Raw genomic sequence first — 12,241 nt, forward strand, 5'->3', positions numbered from 1 at the left:
GAGCAGAAATCGGAGACATTTTAGTAAAAGAGAATAAACGGACACGTTTGTGGAAATGAAATTGTAAATGATAAGACGCGATGTTATTTTAGGACACGCGTGGATCGACACATCTTCACCCTGTGAAACATGGTGATAGAGGTATATAACTTGATTTTGAGTAATTTATGTGACAATGTCGCGTAAAGAATTAAACCAAAAAAAAACATCAACAATTACTAGTTGACCACTAAAGGACAATGTCCGTTATATGTATTTATAAAACTCGACATATATACTTTCGAATATTTAAAAACTATAAGTGTTAGCCATATGACCATTTTACGGCTTTCTACCTTCATCACAGACGAATTATTTGTTGCTGTAACTTTCCATTTCTGGTTGTACAATGGCATTGCAATGCTGCACATTTGCAAAAGATGGATGAAAAGGAATTTGTCTAAGAGCAAGGATAACAAACAAATCACATTTCGTTCTTTATAGAAATACTCAGGTGTACATAATTGGCCAAAGTCAACTACTCCCTAACACGATTGGTTCTGGTTCCATTTTTTACTTGTTTACGACCTACCCAAGGTACGTTATTTAATTGTCAGTAGGTCATTTGAGTACGTCTAAACTCCAGTCATTGTGTAAGCAACATTCTTTAATCATGGGACTACCTTCCAGGCAACTTAAAAATTCAAGCTTTAAAATTAAATTCAAGGTTTCTTATAACTGTTCAAAACGGAGGTCATCAGATAAGGACTCTGCGCATTACGAAAGAAATTAAATTATATATAATAAACAAGATGTTGTTTGTAGGCCAGTAATACATAAGGAGCTTGGTGGTACGAGAATGCGGAAAAAGTAAGACCATTTTTAAACAAACGTTTGTGTATAAAGTAATTTCGTTAACGTTAGCTTGATTTAATAGCACAATTTCACGAGTATCGGCAATTAAAATTTGGTACTTGGTATCTGTTTTTTGTCGTTAGTTTCACGCACAAAAGTATCCTATGTATGGAGAATGATCGTTTTATTTCATTAAAACAGAAAGATGTAAATGAATAGGTTTGTGATATTTTTATTAATTTGACGTCCAAAACTAGGCGGACAAAAAAGAAAGAAAAATAATGCAACTCTTAGTAAGAGAAGGTTAGTCAATTTAATTTATTTACATCTGTTTTCATTTCTTTGAAAGTTCCATGGATGTGCTTAATTTAGGATTGTAAGCATCTTATGTATGTGTTTTACTTAAATTATTGAGTTGAGCTTCGATTGTGAACTTTTCAATTAATTAAAAACAAATTTTCAACAAATAGTCGATTGTTGTAAGTACTTAAACAGAAATTCTGCCGAAAAAAACAAAAACAGGTAATAGAATTATCTTCATAAAGCATTAATTTGAAGCTCTGCCCCCAGTGACAGTTTTGTGGGATTTTTTTTTTTATTTTTGGAGGGGAGGGATACCCACAATATGCAATCATTTCTTCGAAAAGAGAAAGTAGATTACACCTTTCTAGTTCAGGCGTGTTTCAGATGACTATTCTGTCTTAAAACATATTAAAGAAAAAATCTTTGATTCATCACCTGGCTTCAGGTTCTATTTTTTTATATATATTTAGGCTGTAGGTTGATACTAACACATAATAAAATTTACATACCTTAGGATGAAATAAGGGGACAGGGTGAAGTGAACGTCATAACTGCTGAGAGTATGCATTTTTCCGAATAACAATGTATTTACTTATATTTGTCTTTGTGGAAATTCCTTTCACTGTTCAGTCTGTTTTTGATGATATCCATTTGGCATGGCTCTTCGATATTTCAGTGTATTCTTGTCTTCATATTTTCTTATGTGCTTTGTCTATATGCCTATTTGTGTTTCATTGATACATATGTCGTGGCTCTGTACATTTACATCCCGTTATTGCGTTATTGTGCTATTGTAAATTTTGTTTTTTTGTCTTTCATATTGCTTATGTGCTTTGTCTATTGGTCTTTTTGTGCTTCTTTGTTACATATTTATTTGTTTTAATTTTGATTAATATTGTTACACAATGTTGACTGCTGCACACCTATTTGTGACATTTTAACCCATTTTTTTAATCACACATCGTTGTCAATATAATGGAACTTGATGCGACTTTCATAAAAGAGAGATATTTTTCTAGCTATAAAGCCAGGTTAAAACCACCATTTTCTTCATAAGAAAATGCCCGTACAAAGTCAGGAATATGACAGTTGTCATCCATTCGTTTGATGTGTTTTGGACTTTTGATTTTGACATTTGATTAGGGACTTTCCGTTTTGAATTTTCCTCGAAGTTCAGTATTTTTGTGATTTTCAATTTAATAAAAATACTTGACAACAAACTTTTTGGGTGGATTTTATAAATAAAGTCACTGTTAGTAATGATATAAGTTATGTGGATTACACTATTTTTTAACTAAATAAAAATACTTTATTCCGAAAGCAATACAGCTTATAGGATACATATACACAATTTTACACCAATATAAGAATTTCACAAGAGATAAATAATATATATAAATATAAGGTGTGCATGAAAGAACATATAATACATAATACATAATACAACTAAGAGATAGTGACTTCAGTCCTTGTCTTTATTGTAGCATCTTGATAAACTTACGTTGGATGGACATCATAAATTTGATAAAAACAAAACTGTGCCCAAAACATTAAGTATAACGCAAGAAATATGTTCATTCTAATTTAGTACAGTCTTCCTAGGAATATTAATTAAAGAATGATAGAACCCCTGTCATTTCCTAAAATTTCAACCCCATTCTAAATTCAAATATGTTTTATACTCCCAATCTATAAGTAATATATGTATAATCAATTCAAGAAGAGATTATTCAGTATCCTTTAGATTATTGGCAGATCGTCCATCTGTAATTTCCCATTCATAATTTATATCATTCGTAATTTTTATTTTTCAGACTCGACATTATGAAGCTATTGTTATTTCTCCTCTTTGTTACACCAACTACTGCATTTGAATGTGATCCTCGTGCAAAGATATGTGAAACATCCCTTGACATACATTATGAACTAGCAATGATGTCAGAAGACGGTCCAGTCTATGCGCACAACGGCAAACTGTTTCTGTATAATGTCACCGACACATCAAACGCCTCTCCTTACGATATGGATGAAATAATGACAGCGGATGGATGGGAGGGATCCTCTGGTAGACTGATAGTTTCTGCCAACAAAAGCCTCCCTGGTCCACCAATAATAGTATATGAAGGACAAACAGTCATCATCAATGTACATAACAACCAGTTGACTGAAGCGACGTCGATTCATTGGCACGGTGTAGACATGAAGGATACTCCTTGGATGGATGGTCCACCTTATATTACACAATGCCCGATAGGACCAGGACAAACCTTTAGATACAAATTCACAGCTAATCCACCAGGAACATTCTGGTACCATTCACACATGGGCCATCAAAGATTGAATGGTTTATTTGGTGCATTTATAATAAGGCCAAAACTATCAAATAAAATTCAGCTTGAAGAACATATAATGCAAGTTTTTGAATGGAACCACGAATATGGTTCAGATGCTGATGATTTGTTCGAAGAAGCAGGAGGTACGTACATCAACCGAACGAAATTACTTCCATCAATGCAACTGGGCATGTCTAGATATACACCCTATAGAACTCATGCTGGGCTTATCAATGGGCGTGGACGATTCTGGAGTGGTACGTCTAATAACGGTGCGCCACTTGAAACATTTAAAGTTACAAAAGGCAAACAATACTTATTTAGGGTTATCGGACCTGGTGCTCTCTATCCATGGAGAGTATCAGTTGATCATCATAATTTAACAATTGTTGGGGCTGATGGTTTTGAAACTGTACCTGTCGTAGCAGAGTCATTTGTCATAGCTCCTGGTGAAAGATTCAATTTTATCTTGAACGCGGATCAGCCAATCGGAACGTATATGGTACGCGCTGAAACTTTAGATAGGCGATATACGACCAAGGCTGAGGCTATATTACAGTATGAGGGAGCCATGTTATCAGAACCTACTTCCTCAAAGTCCAAATGTACGTCTGCAAACAAATGTATTGTTGTAAACTGTCCGTTTCCATTTTACCCTGAAAATGAAAATGTAAACTGTACTCGATTGACTGAGCTCCGTACTGTGCTTAATATTCCAACTCCCCTCCCGGTTCAAGGAAAATTTAAAGAGTATTTTCTCAATTTTGCCTTTCCTGGCTATAACGGAAAAGAAGGACCAGCTTCCGTAAATGGACGACAGTTCAAGCTACCAGATGTTTCTGCACTCACACAACCCGACGAACTACCACATCAATGTACAGACCAGGAATGTGGGGAAGGAAAACTATGCCAATGCATGAACTCTTTGACAATAAATTCGGGCGACACAATTCAGATGACATTCCTGAATATGGGTCAAGGACGAGTTGATGACCATCCGGTACATATGCACGGACATGCTTTTATGGTAATTAAGGTTGGATATGGAGTATTTAATAAAAGTACAGGCGCATTAATTGAAGATAATAATGATGTTGACTGTAGGGGAAATACCAAACCAGGCATGAGTATGTGTAACAGCGCCACTTGGAGCAATTCATCATGGTTGAATGGAAATGTCCCAGATATTGTACAACAAGGAGCAGTACTAAAAGACACAGTAATTGTACCCAGTGGAGGATACGTTGTTGTCAGGTTTCCAGCTACAATTCCTGGAATCTGGTTTCTACATTGCCACATTGATATGCATTCTAACGATGGGATGGCGATTGTCTTGAACGAGTCCTTCGCAAGTATCCCTAAACCACCACCTGGTTTACCAAAGTGTGGAAGTTACCTTGGTAACGACGTTGTATCGGACGTGAGTGATACAAACGACCCTGTAGAAGACTTCGATGATCATGTTGCCAAAGATAAACACAGTTTATCTGATAAAGGTAAATATGTATGTTTACGAAGTCTAACATGATTTTTTATTGTTCAATTATTTAAAACGATGTGAAATATTAGCCACTGGCACTTGTTTGGGAGGTCGATAATCCATACATCACAATGAACCAGTGATAAAGTTAAGCCTGGACTATATTTACTGATTCGTACATGCGCTTATAACAATAAAATGTCATTTCTTTCTGAATTCACACTACAAAACTATTTATTTCATTTCATAAATTTAATAAAAGCTACATTGCAATATACTTAATTGGGGTTTGAATCAAAATATTACACATTACAGGAAGTAAAATATCTAACGGTTACTGGTATAACATGCTTATATTATTGGGGCATTTCATTTAAATTAATGTAACCATTTATAAGGATCTATAAAGAGCATCTATTACTAGTATATCGTTTTTCTGGTTTTCTTGCATCAGCGCTACCAACGACCCACTCGTCCTAAATCAACGTAAAAATAACATGAAAAAAATTCACACAAAAACAAACTTATGACATATGTATTGTAATCGTTTATAAATATGAAACAAACATTGTTTTGGCTTATAGTCATTACTTTATACGAATTAAGTCCTGTTTGTTTATGGTTGTTGCAGATGACATCATTCAATTGTCTTGTTTCTCATTATGTTTATAAATACGAGAAGACGGCCGAACAACAACAAGTTTAATCATGTAACAAGCATGTAGATTTGGTGATGAATTACTGTACAATTTGAATTTTTAGAAAATATTTCTTTTTATTTTTTTTTTCTAGATGAAAATACAACGTTGCTGTTTGGTGGTATGTTCTCAGTTCTGTTCCTCCTGAATATTGTCCAGTTTATCGTATTACTGGTTACCTGTCGACGCCAAAACCAGGACAAACAACACGATAAAGCATTTGCATCTTGAGAGTTGGTTTATACATACTAAATCAAAGACAGTTCCAGTAGGGGCATAAAGAGATGCAATATTGTAATTTGTAACTAATTTTAAAAACGGGTGATAGCGTTTTCTCAAGTTTGAATAAATCCATGACCCCGAATTAGTTTATCTCAAAGTAATAAATTAAGAACTTATAAGTTATTTAAATATGATTATTGTACTGATCCTTACTTAAAATATGAATTGCCACTTAAATTTAGAAGTTATTTTGCTAAGTTTAGATATGGATTTGCTCCCCTTAGAATAGAAACGGGTAGATATGAAAGAAAAGAAATACACGAAAGAACATGTTTTTATTGTAATAATAGTATTGAAGATGAACAGGTTTTATTGAAATGTCCACTATTTGACGATCTTAAACATAATATTGTTTAATGAAGTAAAATGTGCATTTAAACATTTTATCAGATAATGAAAAGTTGTTTTTTTTTTATTCCATAATGATAAAGTTTTTGAAAGTGTCGCCTGAACCTGCTTTAGCATTTTAACCAGAAGGAATGTTTTTTTATATAATTGATTATGCTGTATTTTAATGATATTCATAAGCAAATATTATGATATGTACCATATCTTATTGTTTTTAGTAGTATTGATTATACAGTCTCTCATAAATCTTTTAAGATTGGCACATACAATGTGAATTTAAAGTTTGTTGTTATACATGTATGTTTTATGTACCTGTATGAATATTTTATTGTGTAGATATATGTAATTGTATTCGGTGAGACTTAAATAAAATATTGAATCTTGAATCTATGATAATAAATTTAATCCGTGGACACAAATTAGAATACTCTTTTAGAATGACGAACTTATTCCGTAATCACAATTTTCATTCCATTTGAAAAATACAAAATTATACTGTCATTCATAGATTTTGATACGAAATTGCATTTTTTTTGTTTTTAAGCTTTTCTTTTACCAATAGTAGTCGCTTAACAAAAAAATATTTAAGATACGTATCCTTCTGTTGATGGAATCGATAAAATGTTGCTCACAAGTGACAAATTCAGTGCATTTGTATATATAGTTTGCGTTTTTCTATGAAAAAAAATCATATCCTATTACAGCATTCGAAAAAACCAAGCACTTAAAATTATGGTTATATCTTTTGTTGAATAAAACATTTGTAGGCTAATATTATATTTTTTTTAATGTGCGTTATGAAAGTGATTTTTTTAATATTGTTTTATGTTGGGTTTTTTTTGTAATTGAAGAGATTCGAGCAATCATTTGATTTTTGAAGAATTTTGATGTTGATGTATATATGTATCTATTGTTTTATACAAATACTGACAAAAGTAAAGCACGCCTAAACTTAGATTTATTTAGAATACTGGTAACCAAATGGCCACCCTATTGATAGTGCATAATCACGGTATGTGTGGGTGTTCTTGGAATTGTGTTGAAACTAAGAATGTGGGAATGAACTGTTGTAACACTTATTGGATCAGTTAGACTGGACGATCGACCATACTATTCTATGTAAGAGCAAACCATAAGAACATACAGTGAAACCAGTTGAAAATGCTTGACATCGACAAATTAACAAAGTACCGATCTAGTAATCTGAAAGCTATTTGAAAGCTAATGACAAATATTTTCTCATGCTAAAATAACAATCAGTACACATCCAATTGTTTTTAAATCGTCATTTACAGATTTAGAAAAACATGACGTTATGCATTGCCAAAACCACTTTCTCATGTGAAATTTTGGTCTCCATTTCTATTGATGCAATATTGAAGTCCTCTTTTTTAATATTTATTTTAAAGGAGAGAAAAAAAGATGTTCGAATTTACTACGAAGTGAGTGATATATATGTGTTTCAATTCTATTTCACTCAGAAATGACTAGTGCGTCTTCTGTTTCCAGAGTGGTCTATTAGGTAACAGTCTTATTACAAAAAAGACCTTTTTTTGCCACTTAGACAACTTATCAATTGAGTTCAAAATGACGTTCGAGATCCAGAGGGTGTCTTGATTTACTTTCGTTTAAGAAATACAGGCCTGCTTTGAGAAAATGATATGTGGGAGCTATACAACTTATTTTTTTTTAACTTTTTTTGTTCTAAGTGGTATTGCTAAAATTGTGTTTTTCGTTCATTTTTTGTACTTAAGTTAGGCCCATAGTTTTCTCGTTTGAACTGTTAACATTTGCCATTTCGAGGCCTTTTATAGCTGACTATGCTGTGTGGGGTTTGTTCATTGTTGAAGGCCGTAACGTGACCTATAGTTGTTATTTCTGTGTCATTAGGTCTCATGTGGAGAGTTGTCTCATTGGCATTTATACTACATCTTTTTTTTTATTTGTTTTGGATAATCAACATCACATTTTTTTTCTGGCAAAATATACTGATTTCCTGTTGCTCAAATAAAAACAAATGGTTCAATGATATAGGATATTCTTTTCTTAAGTTTTCATGCTTGTTTTGTTTCTCTAATGTCTAGGTCACTTTAGTTTTCTTCTTGATAATGTTTCGCTGACATTTTATTGTCACAGCATTTGTGCCTACGGTAACTTTCATCGTTTGTCGATATTATTACCAACTAATTAGTTGATTTTTTATCTCTTTTTTTTTTTGCTTATAAAAATAATGATGGTTGTCCAAGTCCTGTGATGATTGGTATCCTACTTTTTGTAGTAGTCTACCCTCTTTTTGGCTGAAGGCTTCACCAAAGATATTGTAACAATAAAAATACTTCAAGTGTATTTGTTTGTGTCATCTTGAGATTATAATACCTTATGCTTTACAGTTTTTATACGATTTATTATAGATATACGAAGGTGTGATATGAGTGCCAATAATACAACTTTCCATCCAAGTAACAATTTGTAAAAGAAAACCATTATTGGTCAAAGTACGGTCTTCAGCACGGAGCCTTGGCACACACAGAAAGCAAGCTATCAAGGATCCCAAAAATGACCAGAGTTAACCCATTCAATCAAGAAAACCAACGGTCTAATCTATATAAAAAAACGAGAATCGAGAAACAGATGAGACTGTAAACAGTCGCTGTTGGATAACCACTAAAAAAACCAAATGTGACCAACCATCTTTCCATTGTTTAACAGTGTATTTGTTGAAATAAACTAAGGGGACATTTATTCTTTTTTTCCGTGTGTGGTAATATGTGAACCAGAATATATGTTACCCAAGTTAATGTCAATTTGTGGCATTGTCTTCTACGGCAATTTGGATCTCTAATGGAGAATTGTCTCATTGGCAATCATATCTTTTTTTATACGGTAACTTCCTAATAAATACATTGTTTTTTGTTTGTCTTTTGCACGTTGTTAGGGTTGTTGTCTCTTTGGCACATTCCCCCGTTTCCATTCTCAATTTTATTGATAAAAGTATCAGACAATAAAAGGTAAAGGAATACAAAAAAATAAGGAAAAAATACGTCGAATAATTTAATAAATATTTATCTCTATCTCTACACATATACAACACATAAAATTTATAACAAGCACAGACAATAAATTATTTATGATTTGAAAATATACATTCAGCACACTAGGTTTCATGAAAATATTTACATTCTTTTACCATTTCTTTATATCAAAAGGATAACAACTGAAAGGTTATAATTTACCTCACCGAAAAAAAATCACCTACTAGTTAGTCGATTTGCATGTGTATATTTTAAATCTGTTAATATCCACTTTATAAAAAAAAATAATTTATCAATTAAACACTTTGAATAGTTAACAATTGCTAATTTGCACCAAATGGTATTCTATAATCTTATTCTTCAATTAATCACAGAATCCATTTTTAGGCAAAAACATAACAAACAAATAACTATTGTGGAAATAACGGCCACAGTTCACTTAGAATGACGAGGTCTGACATGATTACAGAATGCCGACATGCTAGTTTTAACTGACAAATCTGTGCACCATTGGTAGCAATGGATGCTCAAGTTCCTCCAGGTTAAATTCTAAAGAGAACGAGGGTTATGATTCCCAAATACGTCGGGTCTTATTCGCATCACCCCCTGGTTTCAGGGGAGTAAAGATTAACATTTTTTATATTATAAAACACTGAATACATAGGCCATACTATGTATCATTAACAGTCAAGCTCGAACTGGTACCAATTCAGAACCGGCCACTCAGGGTAGACATGAGATGGTCTCAACAGAACTTCCTGCGGTACCGCAGGAAAGTAAAAACCTAATATGATCCGACGTACAATTACGGGAAACGATCATAACCCCTTAATCTTGCCAGATCCCGACATCCTTTTTGACTGTGACGAATGATTTTATTACAAAACAATGAACAATTAGAATCGAGTAATTAAAATAAATGCTGCATGATTTTTATCCAAATAAAGTCAAAAGTTAAATGCATCTAGGCGAAGAACTAATACCAGGTATTGGTAATTCCATTTTCGCACTGAATGTGTCTAAATGTTTAGATAAAGGTGGTAGCCATTCATGAAAATTAGCATTGACATAATAATTATAGTTCTCGAGCGTATGATTCAGCTAGCAAATCCATCGGCTTGATTGTCTCCTCTTTTTTGTCCAAAAAGTTATGGATCCGGCATGTTCTGGTCATTCTGAAAAGATAAATAAAACAGCAGCAGACACAAGAATTGTTATAAGATGGCAGATTGCAAGGGGAGGTGGGTGGGTTTTTGAAACTTTTACATATCTACAAGATTGGCTAGTGCAATGTAATGCTGACGAGTCATGTGACGTTGATTGGCGGGAAACAAGAACCGGATCCGAATGAGGCAATAATCATTTCTCTTTAATTAAATTGGTTTATCTTATAAAAGCGATAAACCGTATTAATCACAGAATCCATTTTTAGGCAAAAACATAACAAACAAATAACTATTGTGGAAATAACGGCCACAGTTCACTTAGAATGACGAGGTCTGACATGATTACAGAATGCCGACATGCTAGTTTTAACTGACAAATCTGTGCACCATTGGTAGCAATGGATGCTCAAGTTCCTCCAGGTTAAATTCTAAAGAGAACGAGGGTTATGATTCCCAAATACGTCGGGTCTTATTCGCATCACCCCCTGGTTTCAGGGGAGTAAAGATTAACATTTTTTATATTATAAAACACTGAATACATAGGCCATACTATGTATCATTAACAGTCAAGCTCGAACTGGTACCAATTCAGAACCGGCCACTCAGGGTAGACATGAGATGGTCTCAACAGAACTTCCTGCGGTACCGCAGGAAAGTAAAAACCTAATATGATCCGACGTACAATTACGGGAAACGATCATAACCCCTTAATCTTGCCACTTGAGTGTGTCTATACACACTCACAAGAACCCCCCCCCCCTTTTCCTACAACCTAAAGGTCCATTTAGGTGAACTAGCTAAGAAGGCATTATTCTTTGTTAATATGTTTGAATCTTAGACAATCATATTTTTCCTTTTGTAATAGCTTTGTTATAAAGGTGCTGTTTTTGAAGATATCACTTCTTTCGTTGTATTATCCATGTTATATATATATATATATATATATTTATCATCATAAAACGCATTAATTTATTTTATCAGTAATACATCCACTGATAAACCGATCATGAATAACAAATGGGTTTACTAAAAGAGTTATCTCGCCTTAACCGGCTTAGTTGAACAAAATGTATTCTGAAGCACATATATGTTTGGAACTTGTAAAATATTTCTAAGAGATATAATGCGATAAATCAGGAAGTTTCTTCATAAAAATAAACAGTATAATCAATAAAACTGAACATCTGTGTTAGTGTGTACACATTCGGAGATTTGGGTAATAACTAGACTGATTGGTCACTGCAAAAGTACAATGCAAGATGGTGGTATGCCATGAATCTACTCAATTGCTTTGTTAATCTGTAATATGCACTAATAATTTAGTTTTCCATTTTCAATTTTATTGTCCTCTACAAAGTTTACGAAAATACATTACCTGTATATATAATAAGTGCTATATCCTAGGCACTCCTTCAAAGTCGTGTACATTTGTATAGGCTAATCTATATATTAATTTAAACAAGTAACGTGACCAATATTTTAGAAACCAAGGGAGTAGAACGTACAAAAAAAAAAAAAAAAAAAAATCATATCAATCAATACATAGAAAGTACCACATATCATGTACTAACATGACTAAATTGGCAATCACATGCATTCCTAGTAGTACTTAAAATTCGGATACAACTAAGCAGTATGTGCCGCTTTTTTGGAAAGTTCAAACTTGAATAGTTTTACGTCGAATATATTTTGTGACCTAAAAGAACTAGGCGTTTCCTATACTAAATTGGCTACCCTATGCATTCCTAGTAGTACTTAAAAATTC

The 12,241-nt window shown here is 33.1% G+C and overlaps 1 protein-coding gene across 1 annotated transcript; it reads left to right on the forward strand.

Annotated features, from left to right (window-relative positions):
* The first annotated feature begins 725 nt into the window (after positions 1 to 725).
* On the forward strand, positions 726 to 7,349 carry LOC134712652 (uncharacterized). Its single transcript, XM_063574401.1, has 3 exons — positions 726 to 849; positions 2,952 to 4,966; positions 5,743 to 7,349. The coding sequence occupies exons 1-3, from the start codon at positions 839 to 841 to the stop codon at positions 5,877 to 5,879; spliced, it is 2,163 nt and encodes a 720-aa protein (XP_063430471.1). The 5' UTR covers positions 726 to 838; the 3' UTR covers positions 5,880 to 7,349.
* Positions 7,350 to 12,241: the final 4,892 nt, after the last annotated feature.

Source organism: Mytilus trossulus, chromosome 1 (assembly GCF_036588685.1).
Source record: "Mytilus trossulus isolate FHL-02 chromosome 1, PNRI_Mtr1.1.1.hap1, whole genome shotgun sequence".
Taxonomy (NCBI): Eukaryota; Metazoa; Mollusca; class Bivalvia; order Mytilida; family Mytilidae; genus Mytilus; species Mytilus trossulus.

Excerpts from the sequence above, each read along its gene's own strand:
- LOC134712652 (XM_063574401.1), top strand. Across the intron at positions 4,967-5,742 it reads ACACAGTTTATCTGATAAAG|ATGAAAATACAACGTTGCTG; the intron begins GTAAATATGTAT and ends TTTTTTTTCTAG.